Below are 20,997 nucleotides of genomic sequence, written 5' to 3' on the forward strand. Positions count from 1 at the left end.
TTTTCTTGCTATTAGTACATACCTTTGGGTACTCGCAAGATAATGTTTTCCAGGTGGTTTTTGCATTTGGGGGACGAAGGAGTGTTGTAGGTTCCCCCCAAGTGGAGTGGCCATTGTCTTAGTTCTGCCTCTTGGTGCTTGGCAGCAGCATCGTGCGCAGGACAGAGCACATCAAAGGGCCTATGTCTAAATAGTCCATCTCTGGGATTTAAATAAGAGTCTCGTTTTTGTATTTCCTTTTGTCACATCACTTTTTTTGAGGTGCTAGGACTACCTGCCGATACTACGCGGAAAATGAAAGTCAGATTGCTTAACTTCCCAGCTGGCTGCTTTTCCTTGAATGGCTTTCTGCTTAAAAGTTGACTCCCAGGTGTTACCAGTTCTTGGCAAGGAATTTCTGTGACAACCGTAACTCCTTTTTCCGGGACTTAAAATTAACGGCCGCGGCCCCAAACACACATTCTTCACAATTAAGTCCTGTCCTCAGCCGTCCCTCCCGCGTCTGTCTCCTGCAAGGAACGTCAATGCAGAGACTCCCACTTCCCACCAGACTTGGGTGTGCACAGGCTGTCGCTGTAGATCTGCAAGGGCCCCTTCCGACCCCCCACTTCAGTGGTCTGGGGGCGCCCGGGAATGTGCGTGGCCCGCAAGCGCTCCGGGCGATTGTGACGCAGACTGAGAAGCGCCGCCTTAGACAGACCCTGTCACATACGGTGTCCCTCATGAAATTGCCACTTCCTTGCCAATACCCTGGTGTTATGTGGCTGATTTTGTCTCCTTGCCAGTAATTTCATCATGGAATAATCTCTTCAGCTGTGCTGAAGCAGAACTGTGGGAAGTCCTGTCTTCATCAGATTTTCTGAGGTTCTAATTACACTCCTGCCACGGGGGTGGGCGGGCGGGGAGGGACCCAGCAGTCACGCTGCAGTAGTTGTGTGATGCTCATGTTCCATACGAAGACAGAAGCCAGTTAAGATGTTGGTTTCTTAATCATTTTTGGTTTTTACTTCTTTTAACTGTTGAGCCAGTGGTTCTTGCATTGTTGGTACAAAGGAGTCTTTGAAGGCAGGACGATTATCACTATAATCTAAAATGAGTTTTATTCTAAAATCTGTGTTACAAATTTTCTGTGGGGACTTTGTGGGAAAGAAATGTTGGAACTAGAACTTTTGGGATTAGCCGCAAAGGTTTTAGATAATAGGCATTTATTGAGGTATCTTTCCCCCCCTCTAGGACATGAAGTCTGCTGTGATCACACCTTGCAGTCATTTCTTCCATGCAGGCTGTCTCAAGAAGTGGCTGTATGTCCAGGAGACCTGCCCTCTGTGCCACTGCCACCTCAAAAACTCCTCCCAGCTTCCAGGGTTAGGAACTGAGCTGGTTCCACAACCTCCTGCTGGAGTCGAGCAAAACATGCTCCAGGAAGGAACTGAACCTCCAAATCAGGAGCCTCCTCCAGGGACTGGGGTGCAGGAAGGGTCTAGGGACAATAATGAGTGCACTGCCCCTAGGTCAGATAGCCGGGAAGGGACGTGTGACCCTAAGGAATATCCTTTTAGTGAAAAAGGTGAAGCATGTCCTGTTGAGGTCAGCGTAGAAGAAAAGAAGCAGAAGTAACGCTTTGATACTCTGGAGGAGTTAACTCACTATGAAATTTGAGCTCAGATTTGAGGAATGAATGTATGAGGTGATGAGGCGGGAAACTTGACATTCCAAGGATCTGATCCAGGAAGTACTCTCAGTGGAGGCTGCTTGCTCTCGTCCCCCTGACATTGTGGGAGAAATTTTGCAATGTATGCTAATCAAAATGTATTTATATATCCTATGCTGATATTTTGTAGAGGTTTGCCAAGAAAATTCAACTTCAACAACTTCAGAAACTGCCCCTGACTTCTAAGGGATAAATAAAATCAGATTTGAGTGCTTGAAAGGGGCTAAAGAAAGGATAAAGAGCATCAGGACAGCATGGGAAGAAGCGGGCAGAAGCAGAACTGACATTTCACTTTCTATGGGACAGGATCATTCTTACTGCAAAGTATGAGTAGCGACCAGCCCTTTTGACCACCTCCGTTTCCCTCAGTTACTTGGGACTCAAGTCAGGTGATAATTGAGTTTTGTACAGCACTGAAATGAAATCAAAGACTTAAGAGCATTGATTGTATTCCAGGATTGAAGCACACTCATACTTCGTATGTGCTTTAGGGGAGGGGGTGGGAGGGCACTTGGGCCTTGCGGGTGCATTCATGTAATCTGAGACTCTTGAACTTTATGATGGAGTCTTCAATATTTTGATGTATATGGAACTTTTGTTAATATATTGTATACTGTGTTGGCTGTGTGAAGTAAACTAAAACTCTAATGAACACTTTGGGGTCCACGTTAGTGTAAGAGACCAAAGTGGGAGGGGCTTTAGGGCACTGATAAAGGCCCTAAGTGTACTTTTCAATCTGTGTAATGTTTAATTCTTGCGACTGAATCAAAACAGTGTTAAATCATGGCAATATTTGCACTTTGGGAATGAGTACTTAACTGTATGATCACACTCTGCAAATGCCACTTTTAAAGCTGTTAATAGACTTTGCACCTTTTCTTTGACAAGGATGTGTCATATTTAAATTTTTACATTCATCATGGCTACAGGTAGAACTGGGGAGGGGGGAATGTAATTTTTTATGGGAATTTTGATATGAAAAGAAACTAGTCATTTATTTATACAATATAGGCTTGGCTCAAAAAGTGTTTTTCAGACTCGATATTCCTAATGTGGGATGTGACTTTATTTTATTTTTAGTAGCAAATTTGGATGTAGACTGACAGACATAGCTGAATGTCTTAATAAATTTAAATTTGAAGATAACTGTTTTGTTCCTGTGATGATTATTTTTGTAAAGTGTTTGAAATTCTGTCCTTAGGAGGTTTTGTTTTTATCCAGCCAGGTTTCTTGTGTCTTGATCCCTGTCAAAAATGCCTTGCAGATGGCAAAACTTTTTGATTGAGAATGACCAGCTTTTTGAAATCTACACCAGTGGAAGCAAACCTAGCTTTGCATTAGAAGCATTTGGGGAGAGCTTTTTTTTTTTTTTTAAAGTACACATTTCATGGATGGACCTAGAAGGTATTATGCTAAGTGAAATCAGACTGAGAAAGACAAATGTCATATGATTTCACTCATGTGGAATCTAAAAAACAAAACATGAATAAACGAACAAAAGCAGAAATCTGACCTGTAAATTCAGAGAACTGCTGGTTGCCAGACGGGGGGAGATAGGGAGGGAGAGGGGCCAAATGGGGGAAGGGGAGTGGGCGGTACAGACTTCGGGTTAGGGAATGAATCACAGGGATGAAAGGTACAGCACAGGGAATATAGTTGATGGTGGTGTAACAACGTTGTGTGGTGAGCACAGCAGAGCATACAGAGAGATGGCGAATCACTGGTGCACACCTGAAACTAATATAACACTGTGTGTCAACTATACTCCAAACATTTTTAAGAATTACACATATCTGAACCCAACTTCAGACCTACTGAATCAGGCTTTGGGGGTTTCTGAGAATGTGCTTTTTCCAAAGCTTCCTGGGTGATACCAGCAGTTTTATGTTAAAGAAAAGAAGCTAGACTAGAGTGCCTTTCTCCCTGGGTGTAGCTAAAGTGGCTCACCGTCTTTGGCAGATGGCCCCCTCTAGTGGTAGGCTGGTAATGACCTCTGATTTAAAACTGATTTTTACCCTTTGAGCAAAAGGTGCGTGTTCAAATATTAAACTCTTTGGTGCTTTGTCAAAGGAATAAAATTACAGTTAAAGTTGGAATCATTTATGGCATAGTGAACTTGGCCATTTTTTAGCATTGTTTACACTTCTGACCGAAGGACTGTGTTCCTGTAGACCATAGGAAAAGTACTCAACTGTTTTAATAAAATTAGAGACTTCTTTGGCATCAGTTTCATGTTATAATACACTTTTTATCTCCTACTAGCACAGAGACCCCAGCTCTACTTCCCAAGTCACATGAGCCTCTCAGGTCAGCAGCCTGGTGGACAAATCACATTCTATTCAGTATATATATCCTATTTTGTTTCATTCAGGAGAGCTATATTATGTTGTAGGAACAAAACCCCTCAAAATCTCAAGTGGCTTTAAAACAACAAAAGTTTCTGTCTCATGCACACTGCCTATGTGACGGTGGAGTTGGCCGGGTGCTCTATTTGGTGCAGACAACTTGGTTGGAGGCTGCCGGAACAGCCACTGTTGAACCTTCCTGATGGTCATGGCTGAGACAACGGGCTTGGGAAGACGGTCCATTAGCAATTCAGTGGACGTCTGCCCCCTCCGCTCATCCCCCCCACGGCCTGGACTGTGGCCTCACCGGCACGGGACACTACAAAAGTTCAGTCTCCCCTCTGGGACCTGGACAGAGAACACGTGAGCGGTGCGGAGGACTACCACACCGCAGCTGAAGCAACACCTAATCTTATTTACACAGTGTTCAGACTTTGGGAGCACACCTGTTGGAAGTACACTGACTGGGAACCTCTGACTTAATTGGCTACTTGTTCCGATATTCTGGGATCGTACTATTGCGTGATGCCATCCGTATTTCAGATTTCTATTTCCTGATCATTTTTGTAATCGTTTCCAACTCACTGACTTTTGACTTTAGACAAAGTTTAACCATCTCTGAAGAGAAAACAGATTGGATTTCTCTTCCATTGCACTTGATCAAATTTAAGTGAGAAAATACGACATCCTTTTGGGGCCCTTTTTGTGTCCACTTGCTGATTTCCACTGTTTTTCAGACCATGGGTACATATATCCACTTGTAATCTGTTTTCTCTTAAAAAGATTTTTATCACCTTATGAACTTTGACATCAAAGTTAGTACTCAACCATCTAAACCCTCATACTAGTTATTAACATGCATTTCCACTTTGTGGTGTTTTCATGTTATAAAACTTGTTCCAGTGATCTAAACCATGCTGTTGGCACAGTAGGTCTCTAGAGGTCTGCTTTTCAAACACTGGCCCGAACACGAGGCTCTGCGATCCCCTCATTAGGGCTCCCATGTTGTCTCTGAAGTATGCCTGCCATGTTTTCATGAGCACTTGACATCAGAAACACTTTGCTTTCCCCAAAGGTTTTGACGTTATGTCAAATTGTGAATTGAATTGGTTAGTGGAGAAGGAAAAATTATGTAGTTTCCAAGTTTAAAAGGGAGGCCTTTTTTCCAACGGCTCCAGTAATGGGACAAGAGCCTTACAGAGATTTAAGAATTAATAACTTGAATATGCTAAGTTTTGGGAAAAAAAAAAAAACACCTGCAAGAAAGTAAGTTTTACACTCTAGTTGCTTCTACTCTGGCTTTCACAAAAAAATAGTGTCCAACTTTAGAATCATGGCAGGTTGAAGGTAGGAATTATAAGGTTTCGACTTTTTTTAAATCCTATATGGTTTTTAAAAATACTTTTTCCTCATTTTTTAAACACTGATTTGGAAAGCAAAGTATTTTTTTTTAAAGATTTTATTTATTTGAGAGAGAGCATAAGCAGGGGGAGAGGCAGAGGGAGAAGCAGGCTCCCTGCTCAGGACCCCAGGATCATGACCTGAGCCAAAGGCAGATGCTTAACTGATTGAGCCACCCAGGCGCCCCAGGGAAAGCAAAGTATTTAAAAAGCATAAAAGTCACCCGTAATTTCACTTTTGGAGTTAGTCTTTTCAAGCTACTTTTCTAGTCAGTGCTAACAGAACTCCCCTTGTTGACAAGTACACCCCCACTTGCGCAGGAGTCATTTTTACTTCTATTTTTAAAGTTACTGCCTATCGTTCAGCTTCTGAAATTCAAACACATTCCAAACAATTCCGTAACTCGTTAAGGTACACCTGTTTCTCCCAACTTTGAAAGTACAGAATGCTATGACTAAAAGTTGCATTTAATAGATCACACTTGCTTGGAAAATAACAAAAAATACTAGGAGCGGCTTGCAGAACTAATTATTCCTGTGGCCACACAGAAAAAGTCTTCCTTCTCCAGCAGATTTGCCATTTGGTTGCAGTATGGTTCAGAGCGAAGTCGGGACATTTCTAGTAAAGACTGAGTAAACCCTGCTGTTAACCATGCTTCTAGAGTCATCCATTTTCCTTGTTCTTACTAAAACTGATGTTGGTGTTCTTCTAATCTATTTTTTATGAATGTTGGCTGTTTGACCCTTAGTTTTTCTTTCTATTCTTAATAGATAGAAGTAACTCCTTGCTTTTCTATTGTTTTATATGTTCTAAGGTAAAAGAGAATGGCTTTTGACTAGCTGGAAATAATTCCCACGAATCTAGAAGAACTTCTGTGTCAATTCTAGATGGAATACTCTATTACTTTCCACATGAGAACTTGCCAAACTGAAGTCATCTCTCCGAGTGGCACCAAGCCTGTTAGTTTCCCTGACAATCATTTACCGGTCCCCTTGGATTTAGGCAGATCGGCCCAGAAGAGGTGAGAGGAGCCTTGACTAAAGGCTAGAGCTCTGGGCTATAATTTTTATTCCTGGTTGAGCTGTGTGATCCTTGGCCAGACTTTGTTTTTCTGGGCTTCAGCTTCATCTGACAAAATGATCTCTGAGGTATTGTTCTGCTCTTACGATTTTGCCCATCTGTATTTCTAATCTTTACCACGGACTGAGTGATAAGCTTCATGTATTTTTTTTTTTTTTATGTGCTATGCCAAATATTAAATGTAGTTAAGGTTCGGATTACTACTGTGTTTCCAGTGCCTGGGACAGAGCAGGAGGTCTCTATCTGAGTGAACAAATGAACTTTATATGTGGCTCCTTGTATAAACCCCATAGTTTAAAAATGGCAGAGGATTCTGTTAGTTCTAGGGTCAGAGAGCATAACATTACATGCCAGCAAGTTGAGGCCATTTCTGTGAGTGGTTTTTTGATTATCCAACTAAATTCAGATCCAGAACTCAGAGCTTTCTAGAACAGAGATTACAAACCTGGGGCATTCAGGTGAAATCTGGGCTGATGAATTTTTTCTTGGTTTGGCCCCAAAGGTGCACTTTTAAATGACTTTCTAAAAAACATTTGAATTAGTTGCCAACTGTTTAAAAGTTGCAGGCCTATACGTACAAATCCGATTTCTGGCTTTTCTTAGAAAATTGGAAGAGCTGGTATTGGTCAATTGTTCCTGCCTGGCAACAGTTGGCAGGAGCTAAAGTGGGTCGAACGGGCTTTCTCCCTTACCCCAGATCCCCTCCCCACCACTACCTGCTCTCGGAAATTAGATTGTTCTCATCAAACTTCTGTCCAAGTAGGAGATGACAACTCAGATTTATTGGCAAGCATGGCTTCTGCTTCTCATTTAATGACATTGTAGAGTGCAAATACTCTGTGTGGATCAAAGCAGAAAAGAGAAGAGAACCAGGAGCACTGTGCATAAATTTGATGTTCACTTGTGCACGTGTAGAATCTGTATTTTCATTTTTCTTTAATTATAGTAGTCATTAAAAAAAATCAGTAACCAAGTGTTTCATTTGAATGTATTTTCAGTTTGGGTCTACACTTGACGTTTGTGGTATCACCACATGATTGCATGGACCTGGGCCAGTGTTCCTCCCTCGTTGTTGGGCACTGGAAGCTGGTGGGAAGCTTGTGAAAACTACAGATGCTTGGGCCCAGCCCCATGGATTCTGACTGGGTACGTTTGGGATGGAGCCTGAGTACTTGTTCTGTTTATAAACTCTGCAGATGATTCGGATCCGTCGAAATGTGAGAGCCTTTGATCTAGGGCAAATATTCCTGCTATTTTGGTTGTGGTGGTGGTGGGGTTTTTGGTTTTGGAACTATTGCTTTTATGGAAGAAGTTTCTCAAAGAAGAAATAGACATAGAGATGTGTGCCTGTGGGGAACATTTATGGGTGAGGACTCCAAGCAGCGCACGGGGCTTCTGCAGTGAAGCAGCAAAGCCTGGCGGGCACGTCGGTGCAGGTGCACGAGTGAGACCTGATCTCGTCTACCAACGATTGTGGTTGATTAGCCACCCAGAAATGTCTGAAACTATTTATATTTTCAGTTTTACATTGTCAGTTTTTTTCCCACAAACATATAGAATTTTGGAAGTAAACCAGCCTTCAAGAGATCCAGAACAGTTGCCTTATTTTAACAAGAGAGCGCACTATTCAGCTTGTCCAAGGCCACACGCAGCTGATGGCTGAGCTGGGAATAGTTCTTAGATCCCTGAATTCCAGTCTAGGGCTCTTCCTATTTTTTCTGCTCACCTCAAAAACAAAAAAAAATTTGAAATATCCCTGTGTATTCGGCTGTATTCAAGAGAGTTGCTTTGTTAAATGGAAAGGTATTATACATGAGCTTTGGTGAAAAGACGGAATAGTGAAAGTTTCTGAGATAGCATAATATTTAAAACTATCAATCTGACATCAATTTTTAAACAAATTGTTTAAAAAGGGAAAACAAGTTAGTAAAAGGCTGCAGAATGAATCCTGATCTATGGCAAGCCACAGCCCATCAAGACATGGAAGTTGGAAACTGTTGCCTATCAAATGTCCTTGCAACACTTACTAGGAAAATGCTCTCGAGGTAGTTAGAAGCCCCCAGTGGTGCAGACCATGCAATGGAAGAGAAGAGATGGGCAGTGTGTGGGACTGGGGAGTCAAGTCATGGTTTAGAGAATTTTAAAATATAAAACTACTTCCTTCCCAACCGAAGTATTACATCACTGAGAGGCAACATGTGAGGGATAGAGACAAACGTTATAAATTCCTGTTTTCTTTCTAATTGTTCGAAAAATCTTTTCCAAAACCCACTAGTCTTCCCTAAATTACTCTGAAACTCTTCCTCCCCCCTTAGAAAAGATGAAGCACTGCTGAAAATTTAAGGGGCACTTATATTGTACAACTCACAAAGAAGGGAACTGGGAAGATGGTAGCCTCGGTCTGTGTTTCCGTGTTGCTGATGGTGGAGGATTGATTTCTGAAGGGCCATGTGTGCTTCCCCCCAACCCCACCCGGAACCTTTGTATTCTCGATGCCCCCTCTTCTCAGTCTCGGGCAAGCTGCTGTCTGATGCCTCTGCCAGTGTTCGGCCTCAGAGTTGGCAAACTGGCACCTAGGGGGATCAGTCTGCCTGGCAACCGTGCTTCTTTTGCTTAGACAATGTTTCTAAAAAATTTGAGCTAACATTTAAAAATTGTGAGATTTCACATAAAAAATCTGGGTTCTTGAGTTCTCTGGGAAAATCAGAAAATCTAAGTCCAGTCCCATTGTGATATTCAATAGAAGCTTAGAAGCTCCTGCCCCTTAAACAGGCATCTACTCCCTGCCCCCTAACTGTGCTCTAGGTAATGCATCTCAATAGAACATTCTATGATGACTGTATGAAATGTTCTGTATCTCCCTTGTCCAACAGGGTAGTAACCTTTACCATGTATGTCTTGAGCACTCGAACTGTAGCTAGTGGGACTGAAGAACTGAATTGAAAATTTTATTTAATTTTTATTAATTTAAATTTAAATAGCCATGTGTGCTAGTGATGACCATATTGGAATGAGTCTAGCTGATTATTGCTGAGCAGAAGGGAATGTGGGGCCAGTGTGAGCAGATGTTTGGTTTTTTCCAGAGCATCCAGGAATCCAGATTTTTTAATGAAGTCTCTTCCATTTAAAATTTTGGCTCCATTTTAAAAATGTGAAAGCAAAACAAAACACACTGATGGCATGAATTGTTGCCTGTGACCACCCATAGATGCCCTCTACCCATTGGATTAATGAGCAGCCAAGGGCAAAGAGAAAAACACCTTGCACATCTGTCAGTGGAAATGAAAAGGCACAGTTAAAATGTTATTATTGCTCTGAAATAGAGGCTTACTTTCACAAATTAAAGTTGGTTGAAATTTTGACATGGCAGAGATTATATGCATCCTATCCTATAAAAGCATTTAACAAGTGAAGTGTAGACTGAGACAAAGGAGAAAGAGAAGGTCTTCGAATGAGAGGGAACAGCAAGGGCAAAGGCCCAGGGGCAGGAGAGGGCATAGTTGGATGGGAACCTAAAGAAGCTTCATGTGTCTGCTCTGTCCAGTATGGTAGCCACTAGCCACATGTGGCTACTTTAAATGTAAGTGAAATTTCAAAAATTAAAAATTCAGTTTCTCAGTCACATTATCCACATCTCATGCACTCAATAGCCATGTATAGCCAGTGGCTACCATATTGGACCTTCGAGATATAGAACATGTCTATCATTGCACAAAGGTCTACAGACAGTGTAGAGCTTAGAGACTGGAGATGGGCTAGAGAGATACTCAGGGACAAGGCCATGAGGTCCCAAGGGGGCTAGTGCCCCACAGTAGGAAGTGTGGACTTGGAATGAAGATTTTCTTTTAGGAAGGTCATGCTGCTGTCATGTGGAAAATGGATTGGAAGAATTCACAAAAGTGGATGGTAGAGCCCCTGTTAAGAGGCTGTGGCAGTACAGGGAAGAGATGAGGATGCCCCAGCAGTCAGACATTATCCACTTAATCTACCACCACATCGTGCTGGGCCTCGGACCTAGAGGGTAGTCATTTCTTACAGTGCCAGGTATAGAATACCCACTGGAAATAGCTCTAATTCTGCAGGCGAGACGCTGGGGTTCATAGTGGTTAAATAAATCAATCCCACAGACCACACAGCTAGTAAGTTCCACAACTGTTGACTCTAACCCATGGCTATTTAGTTCCAAATCCTGAGATTATTTTCTATTTTTCCCTCTATACAACGTTCTCAACAACTTCCCCCCACATCCAGTGAGTCGCTTTCTCCATCTGCATCGTCACCCTTTTCTGTTCCTTTGAAGATGAGAGTGATATTTCAGAGCAATTTTTCTTTCATACCTTCTTCTATTACAAATTAAGGGTAATTACAGCTGGTTGGTCCAATGCCAGAACCCAACGTGGTAAGAGTCCTTTGTACACGATGGTATTAAATGTGTGAGCTTTTATAAAAATATGTGAGCCTTTGAGGAACTCTTCAGACATCTGGGGAATTTAAATGAGTAATTTATAATAGATTTCCTTGACCAGCATTGATAATTCCCTAGTGAAAAGAGTGGTGCTTTACCTCAAACTACACGAGGAGTTAGAAGAGACTTAGTAGCTGAGACTGAAATTCTCAGGCCTCTAGGTGCGGATTTACTGATTTGCTTTGCCCTTTTTTCATTTGTTTTTCAATAAATAAGACTTTTAAAATCTCATAAAATTTTATTTACCCTTTTTTCTGGATGTAATTTCAAACTTACTGGAAAGTTGCTGGGAGAGTACAAAGGACCTCGCTGTACCCTTCACCAGGATTCATCATGGTTACCATTTTGCCACATGGACTTATCATTTTCTCTCTCAACATACACACATTATTTTTTGAACCACTTAAGAATAAGCTGCAGCCATAATCCTGCTTTATCCCTGAATATTTTAGTGCGCATTTTCTAAGACAAGAACATTTTCTTATATAATCAGAGTAAAATGATCAAAAGAAGAAATATAACACCGCACGGTAGTATTATTTAGTCCACAGTATCCAATTCACAGGATTATTCAAATTTCATCAATTATCCCATTAATGTCTTTTTTTAAAGATTTATTTATTTATTTTAGAGAGAGAGTGAGTGAGCACGGGGAGAGGGAGAGAGAGAAACTTCAGGGGGCTCTGCACTGGGTGCAGAGCCCAACAGGGGGGCCCTCTCATGACCCTGAGATCATGACCTGAGCCGAAACCAAGAGTCCAGTGCTCAACCCACTGCACGACCCAGGGGTCCGCCATTAATGCCTTTTATAGCTGTTTACAGCTCTTTTCCCCACACCCTGTGCAGAATCTAATCCAGGATTATGCATTACACTGAATTGTCACATCTCTTATAATGGAACAATTCCTCATAATTTTTGAATTTCATGACATTTGTATTTTTGAATAGAATAAATAATAATAGTGATAGATAATATATAGTGTAAACCTGTACATAATCTATAATCTATCGATTATGTACAGATTACAGTCTATAACCTATACATGAATACATAATCTATCCTCTACATAATATTTTACATATAATATCTACCATATGATACATACATGAATATACTCATGAATTCTTACACATTATCATCTATTGGGAAGAGGTCTTCAAATGAGAGGGAACAGCAAGAGCAAAGACCCAGAGGCAAGAGAGGACATGTTTGGTTGACAGGTGCCTGGGTGGCTCAGTTGGTTGGGTGACTGCCTTCGGCTCAGGTTATGATCCTGGAGTCCCAGGATCAAATTCTGCATCGAGCTCCCTGCTCAGCAGGGAGTCTGCTTCTCCCTCTGACCTTCTCTGACCTTCCTCCCTCTCATGCTCTCTCTCTACCATTCTCTCTTTCAATAAATAAATAAAAATCTTTGAAAAAAAGAGAGGACATGGTTGGTTGAGAACCTAAAGAAATTTTATATATCTTTATATATCTCCTCTAATTATGGTAACCATATTGGATATCTATACATATAATCTATTGTGTAGATTATAGATGACGTAAGAAATTTATTTACTAATAAATACCTACAAACATAAATAGATAAGAGATAGGGAAAGCTCTTCTTTCAGTAAAATGATAACTAATAAAATGTAGAACAGCGTGACAGAACTAGAGAAGTCCCATTTTGCAACCATTACAATAATGAAGAATTCAGGGGAGAATTATCAATGGATACAGAAAGTAGTGGAAGAAAGTTTGAAGAAGAAAAAGGTATTTATATAGCCTCCAATATTGCCCCACAAATCACTTACTAATTAGAAAGGAAAGGACAGTAACCGGGAGACAGCATCTTAGCCAAGCAGTCAAAATGAGCATCATCAACGATAGGACAAATGATCAACATGTGCTTCTTGATATGATGCATAAGGAGGGCACTACTTCACTTACATTGTATTACTGTTAAAAATCAATCCATTCATGAGGACACCTACCCAAACAGGGATGTTCTATAAAAATGTGTGTTTTTTTAAATTTTATTTTATTATGTTATGCTAGTCACCATAAAATACATCATTAGTTTTTGATGTGGTGATCCACGAATCATTGTTTTCATATAACAGCCAGTGCTCCATGCAGTACGTGCTCTCCTTAATACCCATCACCGGGCCAACCCATCCCCCCGCCCCCCTCCCCTCTAGAACCCTCAGTGTGTTTCTCAGAGTCCATAGTCTCTCATGGTTCGTCTCCCCCTCCAACTCCCCCCCTTCATCTTTCCCTTCCTTCTCCTGATGTCCTCCACGCTATTCCTCATGTTCCACAGATAAGTGAAACCATATGATCATTGACTTTCTCTGCTTGACTTATTTCACTTAGCATCATCTCCTCCAGTCCCATCCCTGTTGATGTAAAAGTTGGGTATTCACCCTTTCTGATGGCTGAGTAATATTCCATTGTATGTATGGACCCCATCTTCTTTATCCATTCGTCTGTTGAAGGGCATCTCAGCTCTTTCCACAGTTTGGCTATTGTGGACATTGCTGCTATGAACATTGGGGTGCATGTGACCCTTCTTCTCACTACATCTGTGTCTTTGGGGTAAACACCCAGGAGTGCAATTGCTGGGTCATAGGGTAGCTCTATTTTCAACTTTTTGAGGCACCTCCACACTGTTTTCCAAAGTGGCTGTACCAACTTGCATTCCTACTAACAGTGTAAGAGGGTTCCCCTTTCTCCACAACCTCTCCAACATTTGTTGTTTCTTTCCCTGTCCATTTTTGCCATTCTAACTGGTGTAAGGTGGTATCTTATTCTGGTTTTGATTTGAATTTCCCTGATGTGTGCTTTTTAAGGAGAAGCCTGCCCAAACCAAGGTTTGCACAGGGAGTTGCATTACCAAAGAGAAACCACTAGATGTCACTGTAGTTTTGCAAGTTGCACGAGTTTTCACCGTTGCAGTATAAATTCCTTTGTGGCCTGCCTCCTTACTTTGACACTGTGGTGGACTGGATACACGTAGCCAATTCCAACACAGGTAGCTTTTGAGAAGGCTACAAGTTAAATAATGGCAAAACAGTGGAGGAGGGGACAACAGGCTTAGATGAACGCTTGTCTCTGCCATTAGAAAATCTGATGGCAGCTCCTGGCAAGCCCTGCCCTGTCTCTTTGAGTCTTGGTCTCCTCCTGTAAAATGAGGGAATTTGGATTGCTGGCTCCTCGTCACCTCTGGCTCTAACAGCTTATGATTTTAAGCTGATGCTTTCTCAACTAAAATCATTTCAGGGCCCCTTGTAAGATTTTTCCTCAACCATGTTGGGCCCACTACTGGTTTCTCTGTTTTTTGTTTTTGTTTTTATTTTCCACCCAGTACTCGAATTTATCTAATGCTTGTCTTTAAGTTGACTTGGCTTTTAAAAATGTAAATAAAGGAAATAATTTATAGGCCAATTACAAATGAAAACCAGTTCACTTGCCATAAATAGAGGGTAACCACAAAAATAAATATAATAAAAACAACATAATTAGAGTAGATGTTATTGTCTGCCAAAGGCTCAGAGCCTGTACCCTGCTCTGTTTTTCCTTTTTAAAGGGAGGTTTGGAGGTGTTAAAGAGAAGTTGAAGACAGACTAGCCCTGAGACTTCCCTCTTGATGTAAGCAAAAGAATTGAGACTGAGAAGGTCTTCCTATCTGTGTGGTTCAGTATTACTTAATTCTGTATCTGCGAACTAACCACAATATTTCATATACCATCTAAAACCAGTCCCATGCTTCCATAAGCTGTTCTAAGTTCGTTTGTTTTTTCTTTTCTTTCAATTCTTGATTCTTCAATATTTCTAATAGCCTCTAAAGAGTATGATTAGAAGTCACACATTATTGTTTTCTTCAATCTGTATTTAAGCTTTCATTTTATTTTGATATTCCTTTCCATTTAGTATTGGGTTAGCTTCCTTTACATGTTTATTTAAATTTGCTTTTATAGTCCGTCTTCTTCCATTTGAAACACTCCCTTTTTAACAGAGGAGATGATATATACCCCTCTGCTGTCAATGTCGAAGCAATTATATGCCACCAAATGGCTTGTGATTTGGCATCTTCTCCTGATAAAGGCTTATGATAGATAGAATGTGGCAGAGGTCAGGAATTCTGCTGAGTACAACCTGAGGGTACGCTTCAAATTGCTTGAGCTTTATCCAGATCCCCTAGGACACAATCAGAAAACTGGTCCCCTTCAATTTTGGCGCAGAGCTTTCTTCTTCGTTCTTCACAGAGATTCAGAGTGAAGACGTTTAAAGCTGAGCCATCTAATTGTATGCTTTACTCCCTGGCATTAGGGTAGCCCCTTCCTGCTTTGTATAGTCAGTTATAATTACTAATTTGCTGGCCACAATTAGCGTAGGGAGTTTTATAGGAGCAGAGACAATTTCTTAGCTACCCAGTCATCCTAAATAATTTAAAAAGGGGAAGACAAAGAATTTCTATCAGGTGTGTTTTGTTTTCTGAATGCTGGTGTTGCCATTAAGGAAAACTATTAAAAGGTAAAAAAAAAAAAATCAGGAAATTCATGAAGATCAATACACCAAATATTTCCTGCATTACAAAAGTTATTTTTTCCTAATTTAATTTCCTTGGCGAGGTGAGCTTAATTTGCCATTAGAAACCCAAAAGCTGAGAGGTCAGCTTCACTGTTCAACAGAACAGAATGTTTTTTGTCTTGCATGAAACCCTGTTCCTATCTGGAAAAAAACCTAGAGGGATTTCTTTTCAGAAGAAATTTTCATTAAAAGGTTGACTTTGAGGGCGCCTGGGTGGCTCAGTCGTTAAGCGTGTGCCTTTGGCTCAGGTCATGATCTCAGGGTCCTGGGATCGAGCCCCGCATCGGGCTCCCTGCTCAGCGGGAAGCCTGCTTCTCCCTCTCCCACTCCCCCTGCTTGTGTTCCCTCTCTCGCTGTGTCTCTCCCTGTAAAACAAATAAATAAAATCTTTAAAAAAATAAAAAAAATCAACAGAAACTTTTTTTTAAAAAAAGATTTATTTATTTATTTGAGAGAGATAGAGCAGGCACACAGAAGGGGAGGGAGAAGCAGGATCCCCAATGAGCAGGGAGCCCGATGTGGGACTCGATCCCGGGACTCCAGGATCATGACCCAAGCCGAAGGCAGATGCTTTACCGACTGAGCCACCCAGGCGCCCCAGAAACTTTTTTTTCTATGTCAAATTTGGTAGAACTATACTCTTACCACCCACTCATCCCAATTCAGAGTAAAATCCCGCTTTTTTTCCCTCTGTTCTTTACTGTACCTAAGTGGAAATCCAAACCACAGTGAGCAGATATTAGAAGATGTCCCAATATATATAAGATACACTGAGTATACTAATGACAATCAGATATGAAGCATGGTTATTTTCTGGTGAGAAAGTTACTTGAGCTTTGTTAAAGAATTCTTCAGGTTTCCTTTAGCCCCGTTTGTTCCTAATGCTGATTCATGTTTATGGTTCCATTACCCTTTTTATGTTTACAGATTCCTCCCCGCCCCCCACAACATTCGGTCAATTATTTGATTATGTGTTGACATCATTCTCAATGGAATGGACGATGGTATTCTGGCAGACTCTCCTTCCAGGTTTTGCTGAGTATCACTAGTCAGTGTACTTTGAGCCAGTTTCTGGAACTATATCCCCAGGGCTGCAAATTATACTTTATTTCATTGTTTTGAAATGTTTTAGAGCCAACATGTCTATTTGAGATACTGAGTCAAGTATTGTCTTCCTAGCACATCTATAACTATTGATTCCTATGAGAGAGGTCTCATTATATTTGTGCTTATCTTCAGACCACAGCATCGAAAGAGGCTTTACAGATCCTTTCATCCCATCTGGTGCCCAGGTCCCCACCATATGAGCCTTCTGTGGAGCAAGTAATAGAAACCAACTCTGGGTGAGTTAAACCAAAAATGGTATTTGTTTTATGAATACAGCGTGTCTCGTTGAATTAAAAAAAATCCGAAGAACCAGCTCAGAAAGGTCAGAGCCTGTATCGACTCTGGGGATCTAGGTACCAGGAACTAACTGGCAATGTCTTTAGGAATTATCTACTGGTGATTCCAAGGGTATTTTGGGGGGAGTTTTAACTGCCCCTTGCCAGTTCTTAGTCTGGGTAGTTGAGATTTCTTACATTCATTCAAAAGGCTATGTAAAAGTAGTTTAAAATTATCCCCCAAAACTTGCCCTCACCCAGATTGCCACCCCCATCCTTTCTACACAGAAATGATTTGGCTGCCACTTACAATAGAGGCGTTTGCATTTTCTACAGTTTATATGATTGGAATCCTAAAATGTTTACTCTTTTTTGTTTTCATGGTTTCTTTGATGTTTTATAATTACTTTGAAATTCATCAATGATACTCTATGAGTTAGCTCATTCTTTTTTGTTTAGTAATATTCTTTGGATATACTATTAGTTTATCCATTCACCTGCTTATGGACATTTGAGTTATTTCTTATTTCTGCCTATTGAAAATAAAGCATATACAAATATTTGTGTATAATTATTAATCTGGGGGGAAAAGGCTTTTTTTTTCTGCCTCAAAGGAAATCTTTATTAATCATGTGTGGTTCACACATGTTCTCTTTATAAAAATGTAGCTTTCTAGGGGTGCCTGGGTGGCTTAGTCACTTAAGTATCTGACTCTTGATTTCGGGCTCAGGTCCTGATCTCAGGGTTGTCAGATCCAGCAAGCCTCCTTGGGCTCTGTGCTCAGTGGGGAGTCTGCTTCTCTCCCTCTCCTTTTACCCCTCCCTCCTCACGCTCTCTCTCTCTCAAATAAACAAATAAATCTTAAAAATAAACAAACAAAACCCCCAGCTTTCTAGAGAAGCACAGTCGTCAAGGATGGCTTCAGCTTTGCATCGTGGGTCTTGTATTAAAAGAAAATTACAGTGGTATAATTTGTTTATATTATGATACCTCCTTTCTTTTCCTTAAGTTTATTTATTTTTAGTAATCTCTACCCCCAACATGGGGCTTGAACTCACGACCCTGAGATCAAGAGTCACATGATCTGCCGACGGAGCCAGCCATGTGCCCCTTATATTATGATGCTTTCTAAAAAAAAAAAAAAAAAAAAAAAAAAAAAAAGTCTGGTTGATCTTTCCTTAAATCCTTAAATGTTACACAAAACATATAAAATAGATAACAAATTAGAGTTTATACTTACAAAAATGGTAGGTGCAGACATTTCTAGATCATATGTGTATTATTTAATCAGTTTAGTGTGAGATTGGTTACCTGGTACATGATTGTGAAAAAGACATTAAAAAATATTCTTTTTTAGAAAATTTATTTATGTGACAGAGAGAGAGAAAGAGAGAGCACAAGCAGGGGGAGCAGCAGGCAGAGGGAGAAGCAGGCTCCTCGCTGAGCAGGGAGCCAGACATGGGGCTCGATCCTTGGACCCTGGGATCATGACCTGAGCCGAAGGCAGACGCTTAACAAGTGAGCCACCCAGGCACCCCTACATTTAAAAATATTCTAAGATTTAATCTGCATCTCCCTTTCTACAGAAGAAAATTGTGATTTTGGATCATAAACAGCATGCCCATCCAAACTCATTCCTAAAGGCTGGGTGGCCCTTCCCTGTTTGGTTTCCTTGGTGGTTCTAACCTTGCACATGGCATATGCTGTACCGGCAAATGCAAAGAACCATTTTACTGAGAGAGATGGCTTACTAAGGCCAACATTCCTGACATTAATATGCTTTTCAAAGAGCAATTCCAAAAAAGAAGAGGTGCAGAATTGCTTTCACGTGGTACACAGTTAAAATGATGACTATAAAAACCCTTCTTGCCCCTGGCAGCTTCACATCCAAGTATGATGGGTCTACTCGAGTTTTGACGGTTGCAAGGCCTGCCCTTCCTTGAGCAGAGTTTGGCCTCCCTCGGTTTTTGCTCAAACTCCTTCCCTCTACTTCCTTGAGTTCCTCCAGAGCAAATCCTTCAGACAATGGATGTCAGCTTGCAAGTTCCTCTCATGCCACTCTCTCCTCCAGATAGTTCCGAGCTCTGAACTTATCTCCTCTGTGCGAGGTGCTTGCTCCAAATCTTTGTATGACCCGCTCCTTCTTGGTCTTCAGTTCTTGGTTCAAATGTCATCTCCTCAGAGAGACCTGCTCTGATAATCCAGCTCAAGGCCCTCATCCTCGATGCCTCCCTCTACCCACCACCCTGTTTTTCAGACTCTTTATTGAAATCTGAAAATACCTTTTTGGGGGGGCTTACTTTTTGCTATCTATTCTCCCATGAAACTGTAAGCCCCATAAGAATAGAGAGCTTTCTATTACTGTATACTCATTATCTGGAACAGTGCCTTTCATACCAAAGTTGCTCAATATATATTTATTGAATAAACTAACAAACTAATAGTATGTTTTATACAAGTTTTTATTGTAGGGTATAACACACATAAAGAAACACGCATAAAACTATACATATTGTTTAGGAAACGGCTGTAGAGTAAACTTTGTTAACCACCATCCAAGTCAAGAAACAGAATAGTATTGGTTTCCCAGAAACTCTCCATTTCCACCCATGACCCCTGCCCCCTAGAGGTAACTACGATCCTCCTTTCTGGGATCATCATTTGCCCACTTTTCTTCCTAGTATTACCACTTATACACTCATCCCTAAACCATGTAGTTTAGTTTTGCTGCACATAGAAATCAGTACATATGGAATTACACTGCACGTACTCTTCCGCACCTTAGTTACTTTATTTAAGATTATGTTTTTAGACTTCCAATTTCTGGCATGATGGAGTGAGAAGGTTGACAAATCTTGTCCTCCAAAACAGCTATTAAGTTGGTTAAAAGTTCAAAAACAACCATTTCAGCACTCTGGCAATTGATCAGAAACCTACCATACACTGATGAAAACCCTTGAACTTTGGAAGAGCAGGTATGAATCTGTGACACTGTTGAAGGAGTTGCTCCCACCCCTTCCCTGAGCCCTAGTTCTGTGGTGGTCCTGCACCCTGGGGAGGGGGGACGGTGGGGGGCAGCCATGAGAGCCGGCGGCATTGTTGCTGCCCCCAGAATGGGCTCCTGGATTTGGAGCATCATCCGTTCGCGCGGCAATCTTGATGCCGAGCAGACAGGGAGAGCCAGCAGTGAGCCACTAGCCTCAGCTTGCAAGCGACGGTCTAGCAGGCGGCCCAGGATTTAACAGCAATGTCCCGACTTGAGACAGCCACAGGGGCAGAATGCACGTTTTGTTCAAATGCACATGTAACAGTCTCCAGAATAGATCCTATAGTCCATCACAAAATAAATGTCAGTGCATCTGTTTTATTTTTATTTTTTGATTTTTATTATGTTTTTTAATTTTAATTTCAGTACAATTAACATACAGTGTTATATTAGTTTCAGGTACGCGATATAGTGATTCAACAATTTTATACAGTACTCAATGCTCATCACAACAAGTGCACTCTTTAATCCCCATCCCCTATTTTCCCCATCCTCCCCGCCCTGCAACCATCAGTTTATTCTCTGTACTTAAGAGTTTGTTTCTTGGTTTGTCTCTCTTTTTTTTCACCTTTTGTTTATTTGGTTTCTTAAATTTTATATGAGTGAAATCATATGGCATTTGTCTTTCTTTGACTTATTTTGCTTAGCATAATATATATTATGCTATATATATATGTATATATATAAATATACCACATCTTCTTTATCCATTCATCTATCAGTGGACACTTAGACTACTTCCATAATTTGGCTATTGTAAATAATGCTGCAATAAACATAGGGGTGTATATATCCTTTTGAATTAATGTTTTTGTATTCTTTGGGTAAATACCCAGTAGTGGGATTACTGGATCGTAGGGTAGTTCTATTTTTAATTTTTTGAGGAATCTCCATACTGTCTTCCACAGTGGCCACACCAGCTTGCATTCCCACCAACAGTGCATGAGCATTCTTTTTTCTCCACATCCTTACCAATACTTGTTGTTTCTTG

At 40.9% G+C, this 20,997-nt stretch overlaps 1 protein-coding gene across 3 annotated transcripts in view; it reads left to right on the top strand.

Moving 5' to 3' along the window:
• RNF145 (ring finger protein 145) overlaps positions 1-2,857 on the top strand; it is a 55,303-nt gene extending 52,446 nt beyond the window's left edge. For 2 of the 3 annotated variants that reach the window (XM_035727624.1, XM_027605255.2), the window contains one exon: positions 1,234-2,857. In XM_035727624.1, coding sequence (XP_035583517.1) covers positions 1,234-1,617 — 384 coding nt within the window. In that variant the 3' untranslated portion in view covers positions 1,618-2,857. The remainder of the gene's footprint in view (positions 1-1,233) is intronic. The other variant, XM_027605257.1, reaches the window with a different exon arrangement.
• The last annotated feature ends 18,140 nt before the right edge of the window (positions 2,858-20,997 follow it).

Source organism: Zalophus californianus, chromosome 5, assembly GCF_009762305.2.
Source record: "Zalophus californianus isolate mZalCal1 chromosome 5, mZalCal1.pri.v2, whole genome shotgun sequence".
NCBI lineage: Eukaryota > Metazoa > Chordata > Mammalia > Carnivora > Otariidae > Zalophus > Zalophus californianus.